This window comes from Bos javanicus, chromosome 12 (genome assembly GCF_032452875.1).
Source record: "Bos javanicus breed banteng chromosome 12, ARS-OSU_banteng_1.0, whole genome shotgun sequence".
NCBI classification, from domain to species: domain Eukaryota; kingdom Metazoa; phylum Chordata; class Mammalia; order Artiodactyla; family Bovidae; genus Bos; species Bos javanicus.
Genome location: NC_083879.1, coordinates 75,860,114 through 75,879,613, shown reverse-complemented (window position 1 = coordinate 75,879,613; position 19,500 = coordinate 75,860,114). Strand labels below are relative to the sequence as shown.

General features: G+C 52.4%; 1 protein-coding gene across 1 annotated transcript in view; it reads left to right on the top strand.

Moving 5' to 3' along the window:
• The window catches only part of STK24 (serine/threonine kinase 24), a 95,518-nt gene extending 76,187 nt beyond the window's left edge, over window positions 1-19,331 (top strand). Inside the window, exons 6-11 of the mRNA XM_061435253.1 lie at window positions 4,317-4,502; window positions 6,748-6,893; window positions 9,157-9,286; window positions 10,405-10,473; window positions 12,249-12,385; window positions 16,453-19,331. Of these exons, the coding sequence (XP_061291237.1) occupies window positions 4,317-4,502; window positions 6,748-6,893; window positions 9,157-9,286; window positions 10,405-10,473; window positions 12,249-12,385; window positions 16,453-16,489 (705 nt within the window). The 3' untranslated portion in view covers window positions 16,490-19,331. The remainder of the gene's footprint in view (window positions 1-4,316; window positions 4,503-6,747; window positions 6,894-9,156; window positions 9,287-10,404; window positions 10,474-12,248; window positions 12,386-16,452) is intronic.
• Window positions 19,332-19,500: the final 169 nt, after the last annotated feature.

Sequence of the window (19,500 nt, the reverse complement as noted above, 5' to 3'; positions counted from 1 at the left end):
TGACGGTAGGTTTTCAGCAGAGCTGCCCGGCCTTTGGTGTGTCTGTTGCCCGAGTGCCTTGCCCTGTGGCATGGGTTTGCCCCTGAGGCTATGTCTGATCTCTTTTGGCCCTTTCCCTGGAGTCATAACATTTTTAAGACTCTACAGAAATTTATTCAGTTCGTTCTATTTTAAGCTGAGGCCCATTTATCATTGGCTTCCCTGGTGATTCAGATGGTAAAGAATCTGCCAGTAGTGCAGGAGACCCAGGTTCAATCCCTGGGTGAGGAAGATCCCCTGGAGGAGGGCATGGCAACCCACTCCAGTGTTCTTGCCTGGAGGATTCCATGAACACAGGAGCCTGGCGGGTTACAGTCCCTGGGGTCACAAAGAGTTGGACACGGCTGAGTGAGGTTCACTTTGACTTTTTTTCACTTTCTTTTATCCAGGTTCACAGGTCTAGATTTTTAGGCAGGGCTGGGACTAGAATCCAAGTTTCTTAACTTCTCTGATAACACCCCTGATGTTTCTCTTTTCTTCCTTACTGATAAGTTAGCTGGTCAACTCTGGCCCCCTGTGACTCAGGATTCAGATTTTTACCTTCTCAGGTAAAATCTCTTTTATTCCTCACTGCCCACTTCACACTTCCTCAAGAACTATCCAGCCTTCCTGAGACTCCCCCGTCCCCACCTTTCTGCCTGGGCGGGGTGGGGGGCCTGTCCTCGTGCTTACTGAGGGCAACGCTCTGCGCCATGGAGATCCCAGGACATCAGGAAGCTTGGCTGCCTCTTCCCTGGAGCTGTCTAGATCAGAATGCTCTTCTGTGGTCAGCAGATGCTACGGCATTCTTTTTTAGGCAGATTAGAAGATGCTGTCACAGACATACAGGAAATGCATGCTTGGTTGGGCTGCTTGAGAAAACACTTGCGACCTCTTGCAAACCTTTACTCACCTTACGTTAGACGCTGTTGTTGTTTAGTCACTAAGTCGTGTCCAGCTCTTTTTGCAACCCCACGGACCACAGCCTTCCTGGCTTATGGCAAAAAGCCAATTCTTTTGTTCACTTGGATCAGACCCAACAGCCCTTAGCTGGAACTCAGTGTGAAGAAGTTTGTGAAATGCGCCTCCCCGGCTTGTTGACACAGGAGGTGTGGGAAGCGCAGATAAGGCCCAGGGCGTGAGTGCGGAGCTTTGTCAGAGGTCTGCCCGCAGCGCCTGACAAAGGGCTTCTGCCCAGGGGCCCCCTCCCACCCGAGGCCCGTCTGGCAGGGCAGTTATGCTCGCCTGAGACACATACTCGGCTTCTTGCTGGTGCCCGTCTCCTCCCCGCATCCTTAGACAGTCCCCCCACTGGTCTCTGCGTTACAGGTAAAGAGCGTGTCCCCTGGGGTCCCTGGGGAAGCCGGGTGCTCCTGGCAGTTTCATTTCAGGGCCCACGTGCTGATGATTCTCAAAAGGGGAAGCAGGTGGGGTGAGGGTGGACTGACCTGCCTCACCAGTGCCTTCATTGCCCTGAGCTTAAAGGGGCATCGGCCTCAGTGTTGTGTGTGTGTCTGTGTGTCTAGAACCGGCTTGGCACAGTCACCTCTGGAACCAGTACGTTTGGTCCTTTGTCATTCGCCCCAACTGAGAATGCTGATCTCAGGTCTTGATCTGAGCCCGGCATTTCTAAGCCATGTTGGTTCAGAGGCCTTAAGAACCTTCTTCATCATTATTGTTCTCTTTAAGGTGACTTAGTGAAGCTTAGTTTAAGATGCCCGCGGGCACAACCGTGGAGCGGGGGCTTGGGCCGAAGACCTTTCCATCTTTTCCCCCTTTCTCTGTAAGGGGAATGATGTCCGCGGGTGGGCTGGACTGGGGCGGGGACCTTGCCCCCTTCTGTGCTCATTCCATTCTGCCCCTGCTGTGGCTGAGCCCAGCGCCATGCCCGGTAACTGACGCTTCAGAGCCAGTGCGGCGCTGGGCCTCGGGGGCTCTGACCGTGAGCTGGTTCAGGGGGGCCGAGAGGGTGTCGGGCGGCACAGACGCAGGCTTCTCAGCCCTTTAGAGATGAGCCAGGAGGAGAGGAGAGACATTTGTGCTGGAATTGTCGATCGACTTCTCTGTTAGCAACCCCTGTGGAGGCTGAGTGGCCAGCGCTGGTGTTCTCTCCTTGTAAACAACTTTCCCCTTTTTTGGTCTCAAAAGCAGTACTTAGTCTTTAATCTGGAAAATACTGGAAAAAATGAGACAAAAGGAAAAACATCTGTAGGCCCAGTACCCGAGCACAAGCTAAGTTATTTTGGTGTCCAGTTGCGTCCGAAATAACTGTTTGCAGTCACCATGGTGAAGGATGAAAACAGGTGATGTGTTGATGGAAAAATAAAGATGAGTGGAGACACAGTAGGACCGGCCCATCTGTTGGAATGTGTACAGCCAGCTGGGCCACTGGGTACGTGACCAACCCTCCCGTCCCGATGGCAGCCCATGGCCTCCCCGGCTCCATCCTCAGGACCAGGAGTTCTCACCTCCTGGCTGGGAGGGATGCACTTTGCACGCAGGGGAAGGATGTGAGCGGAGAAAGCATCCAGCTTTATCCCAGCGTGAGGTGTGATGGTGGGGCCGCGTGTTGCTACGGAGTCGGCCACAGACGGTTTTTATACCTCTTGTGCTACTTACTGTGTTTCTGAATATTGCATCTTATTAAATAGTTTCTTATTAAATCCATTTTGAGCTGTGTTTTCACTAGTTATAACTGTTACTTGGGATTCTCCGTGTTTTTTTTTTCCCCCTGTCTTCCTTTTTTTTTTCCTGCTGCCCCGCACACTGTGTGGTGTCTTAGTTCCTTGAACAGGGGTCGAACCCATGCTCCCTTCAAGGGACTCGTGGATTCTTAACCACTGGAAGTCCCCCTCTTGTGGTTCTTCATAGAATATTTTCTGTACATAAATGTTTTAATGCCACTTAAATTGTATTTTGTTTGCAGAGATGTAGCCAGGTGACTTTCACTTAACTCGGTGTTACTGCAAGGGTTTTGAGGGTTGCCATTCACCAGTGGTCCCCCACTCGGTTCCCCTCACCCCCACTGCTCACAATAATGGGTAATTCTGTGTTGTCATTTTTAGGAGAATGCTACGCAGCACTAACCACATACGGAAAGAAACTCTGTTCACGAGTAAAAGCTGCAGCTCAGTTGTGATTTTTGACTTAGTCTCATTGTAGAAAACCACTGCTTGTTTCCCTGAATAGCTAATTTCCCAAACGGTGGTAAAACAGGTCTCCTCTTACGCCTCAGTTTCAGTTGCTTTGGAAAATGATTGCCCTCTCCCATATAATTCTTATTTTAAAATCCAGATACGTTTTTACATTTGATGTCGTAAATCCTAGATACCGTAATAGACAAACTCACTTGATTCTCTATCAGCGTCATTGGTGAATATTCGATACTTTAGTCAAGTTAATGTGTCATAGCAAGATAGTCATTCTTCTAAGGTTTTAGCATAAGTAATGCTGCTTTTGAATACTTTGGGCATCCCTTACCATTTTCTAAATATAAAATGTATTTAGGATCGATTCCTAGAAGTGAAATTAGTTGGTTTTAACAAGTGTGGGTATTTTTATGACTTCTGCATAATGCCGAATTGCTTGCCATTTACTCAAGTGCCAGTCAGGGTTTCCACGTTAGTCAGCAGGATGTTAGATGAATGCGGGGGGAGCCTGCGGGCAGGAAGACCACTCCGGAGCCCCCACAGAAGCCTTAGGGACAGAAGACAGCTCTGAACTAAGCTGGGGGCAGGAGGGGTAGGTGGGGACCCAGGGCGCCAAGAGGTCAAGAGCCACACACCTGGCAGCTGGTTGATTTAGGAGGAACCAAAGAGAAGTTCCAAGGGTTGGGCCCAGGCTCCTGGCCTGGCGCCTGGGAACAGGGGTCTCATTTCATCCTGGTGTGGCTTTAAGGGCTGTGCTGGCTTCTAAGCATCTCTGGACACGGTGGCTGCAAACGTGCCGTGGTCCCCGGACATGCCAGCTCCACTGACCTCAGGTTGCCTGTCCTGTTGACTCGGACTTAAACGAACGTGGAACGTTTCCCACCTCCGGCAGCAAAGGGAAGAGGCGTAATCGTCAGAGCCGGCTTCCACGTCGAGGCAGATGATGTTGTTATTACATGTCCTCCTGTGTGTTGCCTTTTTTGAAATTACACCAAAGGCTTTATGTTTAACAAATTTTTTCAATTAAGAATGAGTATCTTATTCAGGACCTCAGAAGCACATGGAGGGTTTTTTTTTCCCCTCCTAGGAAGTATGTTTCTTTGAACTGCCTCCCCCTAGTGTGTAACTGGCTGTGCTTTGCTGTTGCAGGCGGACATCTGGTCCTTGGGCATCACGGCCATCGAGCTTGCCAAGGGGGAGCCGCCGCATTCCGAGCTGCATCCCATGAAGGTCCTGTTCCTTATCCCAAAGAACAACCCCCCGACGCTGGAAGGGAACTACAGCAAACCCCTCAAGGAGTTCGTGGAGGCCTGTTTGAACAAGGAGCCGAGCTTTGTGAGTGTCTCTACCTGGGAATGGGCGTCTCCCCCCACAGGGGCCTGATGGGTCTTAGTGGCCTGTTTTCCTTCTGTGCTTTCAGCGCCCTTCGTGATCTCATTTCTTTTTCTAAATGGGTATGATTGATTTCTCTGAAGTGGAAATGCTTTTTATTGTTATTTTATCTTTTTAAGGCTTCAAAGTCTACTTACCGTCTTTCAGATTTTCTGGTATCTCCTACCGCATTGAGCTTGAAGACTGTTCTTAATATTCTATGTGGAATCATACATTTTTAATATTTATAGTGGAAGGTTGGATTATTTTTAGCTGTTGTCGTAACCACAAAGTCCGGCCTGAGAAACAGCGGCTAAATAAGTCTTTAAACGTTTTCAGTTTCTTCTTGGCATGTGTTAGGAAGGAAAAGAGGAATGAGACATAAATGAAGTCCTGCCTTGCTTTCCCCTCTGCCTTCTGACTGTCTCTGCTGTTGAGTTGACCCTGGCAGAGCCATGTGGCAGAGAGAACTACATGGCTTCAGCCTCATTTTCTCTCTGAATTAGGATATTTCTTTCAGAGTTGTCTGTGTATTTTAGTGTTGCATGTAACACTGTATGTCCTTGTTTGGTTTCTGAATTTTTCCAGCAGGGTTAGCCAAGGTCAGGCTGAAACTTCTGAACTTGTGTCCCCACCCCCAACCCTCCTGCTCCCTACAAAGAACTCTTATCTAAAAATACGCTTTTGTTGTTCAGCTGCTCAGTCGTGTCCAATTGTTTGTGACCCCCGAGGACTGCTTCCCTGTCCTTCACCATCTCCCATAATTTGTTCAGACTCACGTCCGTCGAGTCAGTGATGCCGTCCACGCATCTCATCCTCTGTCGCCCCCTTCTCCTCCTGCCCTCCATCGTTCCTAGCATCGGTGTCTTTTCCATTGAGTCGGCTCTTCATATCCGGTGGCCAGAGTATTGGAGCTTCACCATTAGTCCTTCCAATGAATATTTAGAGTTGATTTCCTTTGGGATTGACTGGTTCGGTCACCTTGCAGTTCAGTGGTTGGTTTTAATAAGAGCACTATGGGTTTCTAATACCATACCAGGTTTTGGTAGCAGAATTCAGTGAGGAATGCCAACATTTTCTAAGACCCCCTTGGGGATGTAGAATACGCCACTCATCAGGTGCCACGGGGGTCACTGTTCTTCATGTCCTTGAGCTCTGAACGTTGTTACCAGGAGTTTATTCCCAGCCCTAAGAAGATGCTCGTACATCCTCCCATTACAGATAACAGGTCTGGTATTGCTTGCTGGCCCAGTGTACACATCTCTAGCCCAAATGTATCGAGGGGAAGATGAGAGGCTGAGGGTCTGGGCTCTTCTGAGGTGCTTGGAGTTTCACACTCGTGTGGACAGGGACTGAGAAATACCAGAAGTGACCCAGGCTTTTGCACAGGCTTGAGTCGGCGGAGTGTGCCTGGCTGTCATTCAGAAGCTGCAGTGATTCAGTGCAAGTGGGAATGCGGTCTGACTCGTGTGGTTCGTGTTCCTGCTGTCCGCTCCTCTTTGGGCTGCAAGGTTTCTCGGGAGGCATATGCCCTACAGGTGGTTTTGCCATCCTCAAAGCGAGCAGCTGAGTTCAGTGCACGCTCACTGGCTGGGGCTGTGCTGAGCCCAGGCCCTGGAGGAAGTCCTCACCCCGATCACAAGGAAAGAGGCCGACCTGGGAAACCACTGTCTGTAACTCGGGAAGGCTGGTGACTAAGAGAACTTGCCCTTTCAGCATCCACGAAAAAGCTGTCTCCTGGCTCCTTTCTTCCAGATGAACCCAAATGAACATTTACCTTCTTGTTTTTGGGGGATGGAGCCAAACAAAGTTAACGAGGTGATACACAGAACACGTTTTCTCTTTTGGCAGCATTAGTGATGATGGTTGAATGACCTCTGTGAAATTCTCTGTAACATTTCTGTGTGAATGCATTTTCTTGGGGGAAAGGGTGTCTGCTTTCACTGGACGGTTAGCTCCAGAGTGTTAAGGACTCCAGTGGATACTAGGTACCTGCCCACACTGTGAATGGGACCCCGCCCGCTGATGCTGAATGACAGTCTTTGAATCAGTCTTAAAGGAGAAAACTTTGAAATAGGACTCCGTCTGTATGTATTAGACTTGGTTGCTGGACGTTGTGAGGCAGAAGCCTGTCCTTTGGGGTGGAGTCACGTGGAATGCTGAGACCCTGATCTCACGTTTTCCTCTTCGGTGGTTGATGCATTTCCAGAGACCCACCGCTAAGGAGTTACTGAAGCACAAGTTCATAATCCGCAACGCAAAGAAAACATCCTACTTGACCGAGCTCATCGACAGGTACAAGAGGTGGAAGGCCGAGCAGAGCCACGAAGACTCCAGCTCGGAAGACTCCGACACGTGAGTCCGCTCGGCCTGAGTCCCTCGGGGTGTCTGCGACTCGGGGGAGAGGGGAGGTTTCCCGCAGCCCCAGGCTGTGTCTGCAGCTCGGAAGACTCCGACACGTGAGTCCGCTCGGCCTGGGTCCCTCGGGGTGTCTGCGACTTGGGGGAGAGGGGAGGTTTCCCGCAGCCCCAGGCTGTGTCTGCAGCTCGGAAGACTCCGACACGTGAGTCCGCTCGGCCTGAGTCCCTCGGGGTGTCTGTGACTTGGGGGAGAGGGGAGGTTTCCCGCAGCCCCAGGCTGTGTCTGCAGCTCGGAAGACTCCGACACGTGAGTCCGCTCGGCCTGGGTCCCTCGGGGTGTCTGCGACTCGGGGGAGAGGGGAGGTTTCCCGCAGCCCCAGGCTGTGTCTGCAGCTCGGAAGACTCCGACACGTGAGTCCGCTCGGCCTGGGTCCCTCCGGCTGTCTGCGACTTGGGGGAGAGGGGAGGTTTCCCACAGCCCCAGGCTATATCTGAACCCCAAGCTGTGTGTGACGCAGGCCGGTCTGTTCTTGTCTCCTGATTGGGCTGGGTTTGGGGTTTCTTTTTTCTTTAAGAAAGAACATCCAGGCTGACGGTGCTTCTGGTGTTAGTATGGGTCTGTTTTGGGAGTCCTTGAGTCTCTCTTTGTTGCCAGTGGAGTTTCTCTGAGTAAATCTGTAAGAGCTGTTCAGTCGCGTCCGACTCTTTGCAGCCCCATGGACTGCAGCACTCCAGGCTTCCCTGTCCTTCACCATCTCCGGGCGCTTGCTCAGATTCATGTCCAAAACCTGTAAAGAGCTGGACCTGGTTTCTTTTTTTCGAAATACTGGTCGGATGAAATGACTTTAAACACATCTTTCAGTTCAGTCTCTCAGTCATGTCCGACTCTTGCGACCCCCTGGACTGCAGCATGCCAGGCTTCTTAACAAACACATTTTTAAGAAGAGACAAGTGAGGGTATTGGTGATTCTCTGTTGTGTGCCGGTACGTGCCTGGTGGTGTAAAAGCTCCGCCCCAGGCATTTCCGGTAACCTGGTGTCAAGTTGAACATCTAGGAGATCTGTTAGCTGAAGAGGTGAATTGGGTCTGGGAGCCCTTTGGGTGCTTAGAGGTGGGGAGAGCTGGATGGACCGGCTGCGCTGACGAGTGGAGACTCGAGCCGGGAGGGTCAGGTCAGGGGTGTGGAGGTGCTCCCAGGGGTGGTGGCTCCGCGCCTGCGCCCCTTCACACCGCAGCCAGATGTGCAAGCTGACCCCCGGCCCAGGCCCATGTGCCGGGCCTCTGGGGGAGACCCAGAGTGTGTTTCAGGGTCCCCAGGTGATTCCACTGCAAGCTCAGGGGTGAGACCCACAGACTAGGACGTTGTTGAGGTCACGGCATTGAGCGATGCTGGTGGTCAGGCCAAGGATGAAGAGACAGGCGGTGCTTGGTGGGGGCTGGTTCTGGACATTTACGATTGGGTCTGGGTGATGGGCAGGGGGGCGTCCAACTTGAGCAGTGTCAGGAGTCCACTGAGGGGATGGCCCTGGAGACCAGGCTGGTCTGGGGAGGCCAGGGCTCAGGGAGCCGGCTTTGACGAGGGCACACATGTGGGTCTTCAGGAGGGTGTGTCGGCGAGATTTGGCCTTGAGGCGAGAGGTACAGGCAGACCACGCGGACTTAGAGCGCCGCTCTGTGAATGGTCATTGCAGCCCTGAGGACGCTCCTGTGGGGAAGGGCCGGGGCCCAGGACCAACCCTGGGGAACAGCAGCACGAAGGGAGAGCCTGCGGGACCGCTCGGGTGGGAGGAGGTCTGGGTGCTGGGAGCCGGGGGCTCTAGGTGAGGCCGATGAGTGGGAGCCTCCGCTGCTGGGCCCCCAACAGCACGAGGACAGAGGGGGGCCTTGGTCACGGTGCGTGCAGGTACGGGGTGGGTTTTGGGGGTGAGTGGAGGGTAAGGGATGGAGGCAGGAGTGGAAGTGACGTGTCCAAGCTTGTGACTGAGGGTCGGGAGGGAGCTGAGTGGGCAGGGCTGCGTGCTCATGTTGGGGTGGATGGAGCTGGTAGTGCAGCTGCTCCATGGGAAGTGATGGGAGCCACATCCCCACGGGGTGTCCCACTTCTGGGAGGGTGAGGGCAGGGTGGGATTCTGCAGCCCCGGAGGGACTGGATCGGGCATGGAGCCCGGGGGGCCCCCTCCCGCCCACAAAGTCCCCGTCCCCACCCCCTCCACGGAGCTGGCGCCCACTCACGGGTGCACCTGGGTTTCTGTGTTAAGGGAGACGGACACAGACGGCCAGGCTTCCGGAGGCAGCGACTCGGGGGACTGGATCTTCACGATCCGGGAGAAGGATCCAAAGAGTCTGGAGAATGGAGCTCTCCAGCCGTCGGATCTGGAAAGAAACAAGGTACGTCTGTGCGTGCGGAGAGACTAGCCCTTGTCATCAGGACTGGCAGCGTTTCGGAGCCACCTTGGCGTGAAGCCTGCTGTTCTCGTGGGCCGCCTGTGTTGGGATTTTGCTGTCAGGAAGTCGACAGATTAAGGGATTCCATTCTGTCTGGCTACCCAGCGCGGCCGGGCCGCGAGTCTGGGTGCTGGCCTGGTTCGCAGTGCTGCCGCTGCTCTCTGTGGCCACACCGTCAGCTCAGCGTTTCTGACACTGGGTTGTAGGGGGTGGGGAAGGGTGGCTGGGAAATGCTCAAAACGACTTTCCAGCTTTTGACAACTCTGCCTCTGGTGCACAATGGCGTTCTCACCAAGGCACCGCGATTTGAGGATTGAATTTTAAGGAATCTTAAACACATCGCTTTTGGTATTTCCCTGGTGGCTTAGGCAGTAAAGAATCCTCCTGCCGTGCGGGAGACCCGGGTTCGTTTTCCGGGTCGGGAATATCCCCTGGAGGAGGGCACGGCAACCTACTCCAGTATTCTTGCCTGGAGAGTCCCGTGGACAGAGGAGCCTGGTGGGCTACAGTCGTCCACAGGCTACTGTCGCAAAGAGTCGGACACGACCGAGCGACTGACAAATGAAATTATTGATGACTTGGTTTTGTGCCTGTTGGCATTTATGAAAAACTGTATATTTTGAGGGATCGTTTTGAAGCACAGAGGCATAGTTTCTCCTTGGCAGAGTGGACCAGTGGCTGTCCCCTGGCGACCCTAGAGTCCCGCTCTGAGAAGCAGGCGTCACTACGTGTTCATATGGAGGCTGCAGAAGAGGAAAAAGGCAGCGCTGTCCTGTGACAGCCCCTTGTGGCAGCCGGCCCTGGCGTGAGCGCTGTCTCCAGGCCCTCTCCACGCGTGGCCCAGCGGTGCAGTTTCGGCCCTGCCCGCGTCCACGCAGGACGCCACTCCCCGGCGCTTCGTGCCCTTCCATGGGGGATGGTATCTGTGGTCCCCCATCGTCGAGTGAAACACAGTGAGGCAGCCCTAGGCAGCTGCCACTGCGGCCGTGTCCCGGAGTCCAGGGAACCCCAGCAAGTGTGGATGTTACAGCATTGCTCATTACCTTTTCTTTCCTCCCAAGATGAAGGACATCCCAAAGAGGCCTTTCTCCCAGTGTTTATCTACGATTATTTCTCCGCTCTTTGCAGAGGTAAGATGCCCAGTGGACGGCTGGGGGCCAGGCGAGAGGGGAAGGGGGCTCAGGCGCTCATGTCTCTGGTAGGGCTGCCCTTGGAACCGGGGAGGTCGGAGCGGCCGGCGCAAGCAGGAGGACAGTGGGTTGTGCTCCTGGAGGCCGGCTGGGCTGGGCCCTGCCTTCCAGGAGGGCCTCCTGCTTTCCCAGGGCCATCTTCTGTCCAGCCTGTCGTCTTGGGAGCTGTCGCCATGCGGCTGCCAGCAGCGTCCACGGGGACTTCAGCAGCCTGGCCCTGGTCCACACGTGGACCAGGGCGACTTGAACTTCAGTTGTGCTGCTTTCTGTAGAACCTGGTTGGGTGCAGCCTGGCCTCTGCTTCTGCCAGACTTGGGTTAGTTCAGTTCAGTTGCTCAGTCATGTCCGACTCTTTACGACCCCATGAACCACAGCACGCCAGGACTCACTGTCCATCACCAGCTCCCGGAGTCCACCCAAACCCATGTCTGTTGAGTCGATGATGGCATCCAACCATCTCATCCTCTGTCGTCCCCTTCTCCTCCTGCCCTCAATCTTTCCTCAGGGTCTTTTCCAGTGAGTCAGCATTTCGCATCAGGTGGCTAAAGTATTGGAGTTTCAGCTTCAACATCAGTCCTTCTAATGATGGCAGTGTGAAAAGTAGATGTTTACTTTAAGGGGATACCAGATTGCCTGGGGTCCTCAGGTTTCCTGGGGAGCCCCCACAATAGGGGCCTCACCCCGCAGGGGCCCTGATTGCGGCCACTGCATCCCGGTGCCCTCTCGGGGGCACCCCACTCTCTGTAGATAGGTGCGTGCGTATGGCATTCAGAGGGGTTTCGAGAGTGGGTCTCAGGGTGAATGTTGTTCTTCATCGGGTTTGTACCGACTAGGAGATGAGTTGGAAATAGCCCCCTCTGACACTGCCCTGTGGAGTCTCCTGGCTCACGCCGCCTTTAAGGCAATTCCGAGTGAGCCACCCAGCCCCTTCTGTTCAGGTCCTGATCAGAGCTCTCCAGGGAGACTCTAGTAGGGGCTCCTCGGTCCTGGGTGGGGCATCCTAGGTGGGAGGGACCCACAGGGTCATCCCTGGGCTCTGCTTGGCCTTGAATCCCCCTTGGGGAGTTCCTGGCTGGCAGAGGTGGTGAGGGGACACCAGCTTCCCAGGATTTAGGGCTGCCACCCAGTTCCATGGGCTTCCTGGTGGCTCAGCTGATAAAGAATCCACCTGCAATGCAGGAGACCTGGGTGTGATTCCTGGGTTGGGAGGGTCCCCTGGAGAATGGAAAGGCTACCCACTCCAGTATTCTGGCCTGGAGAATCCCACGGACTCTGTTGTCCATGGGGTCGCAAAGAGTTGGATATGACTGAGTGGCTTCCACTCACTTTTCACTGGTTTCATGAAGTCAAGTGTTCGGCAGCATCCCAAGGCCTTAGCCACCTGCTTGGTAACCCTGGGAGCTCCGAGTTTCCAGCCCGCACTGCAGCTGTGGCTGCAGACCAGAGCTGAATGGGCATTGGACGGCTTTGCTGGTGGTTGAAACGGAAGAAGGGAGCAGAGGGTGTGGACGAAGAGGTGCACAGAAGCCCCCTCCCTGGGGAAGGCAGAGACTAGGGCCTGCCTGGAGCTCTCGGCCTCCCGGAGGGGAGGGTTCCGGGCTGAGGCCGCCGGGGCCCTGTGGTCAGAGCAGGCGTGGGCCACACATCATATCACAGATGCCCGTGGTTTCTCATCCTCGGGGGAGTCATGCCGGCCCCGTGTCTTGTGTTTGCAGCTGAAGGAGAAGAGCCAGGCGTGCGGAGGAAACCTGGGCTCCATCGAGGAGCTGCGCGGGGCCATCTACCTGGCGGAGGAGGCCTGCCCCGGCATCTCGGACACCATGGTGGCCCAGCTGGTGCAGCGGCTGCAGAGGTGAGTGGCGTCTGTGCCCAGTGCCCTCGGGCCGGGGCTGGCTGCAGAACCGGGGAAGGGAGGGGGTTCTGTCCTCGAGAAATCGGTTACGGGTGAACCGTGTGCATCTGGACTCTGCTGGCAGGGCCCAGAGAGCTCTGTGGTTGTGGCGCTTGTCTCATAAGCACCGGATGGCATTGGGGGCCGCGGGGGCGGGTGCTCTGAGCTTTCCACATGCAGCCTTGTGCCCAGCTGGAGGGGTGTGGTCCTGAGCCCGGCATCTGTAACTCCTTGTTTGGATTTGTGCTTTAAATTAAGTCAGGGGTCCAGAAACCCCAGAGGTTGGGGCTCAGCGAGAGTGGACACAGCTGTGTTCTTTCTGGGCGGGTGGCTGTACGGGTTCTCGGTTCTGTCTCGTGCCCAGAAGCCCTGTGGTGCTGGCAGGGAGCCCCGTCTCTGGCAGCCTGCTGGGGGGTGGAGTTGGGGGCGTCCTGTCCTCGCCAGCGGCCCTGGTGGCACGCCTTCCTCAGTGAGGAGGAGGCGGGACTACCCATCTGGCCCCCGCCCGCTCCCCTGAGCTTGCTTGTTGGGGAGTCTCCCTGTGGAAGAGGTCACAGAAGCGCAGTCCCCGGGGCTGCTGCAGAGCGCGGGGGGTGGATCGCCCCGCAGCTCTGTGAGCCGAGCTCTCCTCCACACCCAAACCCTTTTCTTTTCCCCACAAAACACCGGGCAGGTCACTGCTCTGAGGTTCACCTTCCAGGTGAAGTGTCCGGGCTGCCGAGCTCTCCCTAGAGGTTGGCCAGGCCTCCATGGGAATCAGGAGCATCTCAGATCTGTCCTGAGATGTCGGCTGGATGGCATGTGAAGTTTGGGGTGTGCAGGGTCACTGCTACCACATGGAAGTGGTCATGAAGGAGCTGCCCGAGTCCCCCAAAGGGGGCATCAGAGAAAACCTCAGTGCTGACCCTTCAGGTTGGTTCTCCGGAACTCTGGCTCCCTCGTGAAAACATTCCAACTTCCTAACCTGCTCTCATGTTCAGGCTGGAGGGAAGACTGTTTACTTGGCCACCATCAATTTTGAGGCAGTTGAGGGAATCCAGTATGGTGTTTGGGTAACTTCTCCCCTCCTGCCACTTTTGATACTAAGAGATTACAGAAATAGAGGAAAATAGAATTAAACAGTCGCCCATATGCTTACCCAGACACCCTTGTTTTTCCCCAGGTTTGTGTCTCCATTCAGTGTGTGTGTGCAATTACATTTCTAACATGGCTTTGTTAAAATTATTGAACATTTTATCCTATAGTAATGTCACGTAGACTTTGCCCTAGTTAATTAATAATGGTCCATCTTTCTGATTTCTCTGGTCCTGCTTCATACCAGCTCTTATTTCTCATTTGAAAGATTCTTCGAGTCAAACAAATAGAACCAAACCAGAAACCAGTGTTGGCTTTGGTTCCCTGCGTCTGTGGTGCCCCTCTGAGAAGTGAGGTTTTCCACGCTGTCCTGGACCGCCTGAGGAGGTTACCAGCGTCGCCTGTGCGTGACTCTGTTTCCCAGCAGCTCCAGGCCCAGAGGCTGTGGCCTGTGTGGCTTTAATTGATCCCTGTGTCTGTTCCCTTCCTGTAGTTGCTGACACAGGTGATCTGTCCTAGTTCTGTTCAATAGAAAGATGGTGTGAGGCACGTGTGTGGCTTTAAATTTTCTAGTAGCCACATTATTTAAAAAAAAAAGGCTTTAAGAAAGTGAAGTTGGCGTTAACAGTGTAGTCCTTAGCGCACTGCGTCTGCCTCTTGTTTCATCATGCAGTCAGCACAGAGGCCTTTCCCCTTGTAGGGCTGAGTCTCAGGAGCAGCTGTGTGTTTCACACTTTACGGCACGTGTCACTGGGAGCTCCCTGCATCTCGATGCCGGCGTCAGCGTCGAGTGTGACCGTACGTAACACAGGATAACATGGGTTTAAGTGCCCACCGTCTGCATTACGGTTAGCATTTTATTCCCCATCCTCCCCAGTTCTCTCTCGTCCTCCTCCTCCTAATATTTCCTTATTTATTTGGCTGTGCTGGGTCTTTGTTCCGGCTGCAGGATCTTGAGCTGTGGTCTGTGAACTTCTGGTTGCAGCGTGTGGGATCTGGTTCCCTATCCAGGGATGGAACCTCGGCCCCCCCGTGTTGGGAGCACAGAGTCTTAACCACTGGACCAGCAGGGAAGTCCCCTTCTTCCTCCTCTGATGTGGGACTCTGCCCCAGCCCTTGGCTGACCTTGCTCCCGGCGGTCCCCGTCTGGTTCTCCGAGCTCTCTCTGTGTTGTCCCCCATCCAGAGGCACGGCCATCCACAGCGGCCTGGTCGTGGCTGATGCCCCAGACCCAGTTTCCCACCCTCTGTGTCATTCCAGTTGGGTCACCGAGGAAACAGGAAGGGCCAGCTTCTGTCTGAAGCATTTTGAAAGGTTTCTGTATGTTTTACTTTGAGTTAATGTGTGGGTCCTTTGGTGCAGCGTCAATTCTCCCATGAGTTCAGTCGCTCAGTCGTGTCCGACTCTTTGTGACTCCATAGACTGCAGCACGCCAGGCCTCCCTGTCCATCACCAACTCCCAGAGTTTACTCAAACTCATGTCCATCGAGTCGGTGATGGCATCGAACCATCTCATCCTCTCTTGTCCCCTTCCCCTCCTGCCTTCAATCTTTCCCAGCTTCAGGGTCTTTTCCAATGAGTCAGCTCTTCACATCAGGTGGCGAAAGTATTGGAGTTTCAGCTTCAACATTAGTTCCTCCAATGAACACCCAGGATTGATCTCCTCTAGGATGGACTGGTTGGATCTCCTTGCAGTCCAAGGGACTCCCAAGAGTCTTCTCCAACACCACAGTTCAAAAGCATCAATTCTTCTGCACTCAGCTTTCTTTACAGTCTAACTCTCACATCCATACATGACTACTGGGAAAACCATAGCCTTGACTAGATGGACCTTTGTTGGCAAAGTAATGTCTCTACTTTTTAATATGCTATCTAGGTTGGTCCTAACTTTCCTTCCAAGGAGTAAGCATCTTTTAATTTCATGGCTGCAGTCACCATCTGCAGTGATTTTCTAATCACTTGTTCCCTGGGCAAGCGTCATGTGTCCTAAATGCTCTTAAAAGAGGACCCGTAATATGGAATGTTTGCAGCAAGTCCCATTAAACTCATCCTCAGCCATCTCCTGTGGTTGGGTCAGCCCGTTGTGAGGCGACTAAGGGAATCTTGGTCATCAAAGGGACCTTGCCCCCATCTTTGTGTCCCAAAGCGAGACCGTGTGCAGAATTCCTGGGGGAGGGGAGCTGTCCCACCATTGAGTCTAGCCACCACCACCATGATTTTTGGGGCGTTGCATCGCTTTCCATTGCTGCATATGAGCGGTGAACCTACCCAGGTTTTTGGATCGTAATATTTGGTCTTTATGTAGAATAAATCGTGTAAAGCCAGACATGTGTAATTTTGTGTATATTTCTTAATCTGTATTTTTCATGTTGCTTAAATATTACTATGATTTGTAATCTGTTTCATTCAGCTCGCTTTTATGTCACCATTTCTTTATTGTTGGACATCAGAATCATTTCCTAATTATTGTAATTACTGAAAATCTAAGAGTTTTAGGAAGCAGATTACATGAACAAGCCATCAATATTTTTATGGCCAAAAAGAGTTCCTTAGACTGATCAAATTGGAATGCATGTGCGCCCTTGGGATCTTACTGTGTCATTGGGTATTATCAGTATTTCAATTTTTAAAAAATGATTGTAAGTAAAGGTATATCATTTACCTCTTTATTTGTATCTTTTTTTTCTTTCTCCTGGGACGTTGAACACATTCTAACTTTTAAATTATCTATGAAGTTTTTAGTGTTGGAATTGTGATTTTCGTAGTTTTTATGAATTCTTCGTGTCATCCTATAATTAGCTCACTGGTAGCTTATACAATTAATTTGTTACAACTTGGGGTTGTCTATGAAAACTAGGACTTTGATCATTGCTTGAAGTTTTGCAAATTAATTTTTTTTTTTTAATTTAGAGAAAATGACATTGACTTCTGTTTCTTGTTTTGTTTCTTCCCAGATATTCTCTAAGTGGTGGAGGAACTTCATCCCATTGAAATCCCTTTGGCATTTGGGGTTTTGTTTTTCCTTTTATTTTTTTCCTTCTTCACCCTCTTCCTTTTCAAAACTCAACGAGAGCCTTTGCTGACTCCGCTGAAGAGGCGCACCATTGGGGGGCCGTTCCCGCCGCAGGGTCGCCTGTCCAGGGCCCCACAGCCCTTCCCTGCTGGCCTGGGGCCTGATGGACTCCGGATGGGGTGGGGGAAGCCCAGCTCCTCCAAGCGATTATTTTATTATTCTCGTTTTTAATTTTAACCATAGTGCACATATCAAGGAAAGTGTCTTTGAAAACAAAAATAAACCCTGAAATGTATATCTGGGATTATGATAAGGCGACTGAAGAAATGAAACCTCAGGTATCCTGCTTTACGTTGATAAGCACCTCCCCCGCCCCGCCCACCCCCACCCCAGGAGATGGAGAAATCACTCTGGTGGATCAGTGTACAGACTTGTAAATAGCGTCATTTTTATGGAAAACCCTCTCGGCGTGCATAGGAATCACTGTGCACACATCGGCCAAGTGCTTCTGTAGATACCGTCAGTGGAGTAAATATTTGACAGGCCATAACTTGAGTCTATTGCCTTGCCTTTATTACATGTAAATTTTGAATTATGTGACCAGTGATTTGGGTTTTATTTTGTATCTGCAGGGTTTGCCATTAATAATAATTAAATGCCCCTCTTCGGGAACACTCCCTCTGTTTGTACCTCAGCAAATGCAGATTTTTTTCCTCCTGTGTGCCCTATGACCCCTTCGGTACACTTAGAAGTTGATTTTCCTGTTTTCATCGATGGTACTATTTCTTAGTGTTTTAAATGGAAACATATCGCGCCTCATGAAGCTTTAAATTATTTCAAGTTTGTCCCCGATGAAGCGTCCTTGTCTCACTTTGGCTGGAGCCGCGCCCGGCCCGTGTCCCGCGCCCGCCGGCCCGTCCTCCCAGTAGGGTTTTCTGTTGCACCTTGTAGTGAAACCTGCATATCATCTTTCGAAACCTCAACGTGTCTGAATGCTTTCACGAATAAATTTTGTAACAGGATTTTTGCACACTCTCCTTGAACGTGACTCTTTAAGAGGGGGCAGTGTACCCGCCATGTGATGTGTGTGTGTGTGTGTGTGTGTGTGTGTGCACTGATGAGGCTCCAGGAAGAAGTGCCCACATTCAAGCTACGGAAATGCCCAGGTCAGCTCCCTATGCAACTTTTAAAAATGGTCCTCTGAAGAGATGGGTGACTGCTCCTGGTTGGTGAAACTGTTCCGTCTTCTGAGTCCTTTGCTTTTTTCCTTCAAGGAGCAGGTGTCTCCCAGTTGGTCAGCCAGCTGTCTGTCCTTTTTTCAGCCCATGGCAGGGGTCTCTGGGATGGGAGGTTGAGTTCTTGCCATGATTCTTCACTGATCTGAGTTACGTGTGACATTCTTGTATATTTGTTGATACGAAATCATAGTCGACTCTTGCTGGAGTAGTAGTTCTTGAGGTGGAATCCAAGGCTTTTTGGAAGGAGGGAAGTTACTGGGTAAACTTGAGGACAGGTCAGTTATCTGCAGGCCCAGTGTCCTGGAAGTCACTGGGAGAGACTTCTGAGGGGTGTTTCTTGTTTGTTCGGCAATGGAATGGAGCTAGTTTTTAAAACTCTAAAATTGTCATGGTTTTTAAATTAAAAGTAGATTTGGGTTGTTGATTTCTGTAAGGGATACATTTTGGTTAGGAGACATAGAACCGCATGCAAATACGTTAAACAGGAAGAATTGGGAGGATTTCATTTTGTGTTTTGGAGAGAGTTATGAGGGGGCTGGCTGTTTCCCTACGTGAGGCATAAGCCACAGGTGAGTTTTGTTCGTGACTGGAGAAAAGCATCAGAGGACGGAGCCATGTTCCCCTGGGGGGGTGCCACTCAGCTGGTCTCGAGAGCCCCGTCACAGCAGCTTTCTGACCTCGAGTTCTTCAGACCCGCATACAGACAGTGGTTTGAAGACCAGACGCTGGTGTGAGTGATGGTGACGCTGACAGGTGGACGGGACTCTGGGCTTGGTGAGGGGGTGCGACTGGTTAGCAGTCGCTGGTGGGCAGCAACGCACGTCTCCCAGGTCAAGCGGCCGACTGCTTTGGGATTTAGTTGGAAATATCTAATGTTGATGGCCTTCTGGAGGAGGGGAAAGGCGCACTTTGACCAGCTTCGGAAGTGGGTCCCCTTCCCGTGAGTTCTCCGGCTTGCTTTCTGTAGACAGAGCATCTTGCCGAGTCAAGGGAGCTCGCATTGGTCCACGCCAGGTCCTTTGTTAAAAGACAGACAGGCACCAGCGCTCCAGCAGGACCCTCGGGCCTGTAAACGGCAGGTGGTGTTCAGCCAGATGTGTGAGCTCAGCACTTGAGGTGCATTGAGCACCACACCGGAGCCTCTGGCCACCCTGCAGGCTGCAGGGGCGCCCAGTGGAGGGCGGCAGTGGGGGCGGTGGGCCGGCCGTGGCTGGCGGTTCACCCTTGCACAGTTGTGTCTTCTGCATGGGCTGCACCACTGCAGTCTGGGGGCCTCGCCGTAACAGCCTTGGGGTTGCCGTGCTGTAACCAAGTGCCGCCCACCTTCCCGACCTGGCGGTTCTGTTCTCCGATGGGTCTTTTGAAGCGTTTTATTCCTTACGCGGCATTTTGTACCTTCCTTTTTGGCAAAACATGCGGCCTATTTATAAGCATTTTTATATTTTTTTCCTTCCTTAAAAAAACATGGCTTCTGTATTTCTGCTATAAAATAATGGCAATAACTGGGGAGTGCTGCTGCAAGGCGTGTTCTTAAGCACAGGGTCTGTATCATGCAAGGGTCAATAAAGTTCACAGAAACAAATTGTTTTTGGAATTGTCTTTGTGTGTAGAGCGAATAGACGATGTTTGTGTTGTGGTTCTGCCCCACGCCCCCCAACCCCAGGTCTGCAGGTATGAGGTGGTGTCGGGTCCTTGGAGGTAAGTGATGAGGGTGGAGCCCTCAGGACTGAGGTCAGCTCCACAGCGATCCA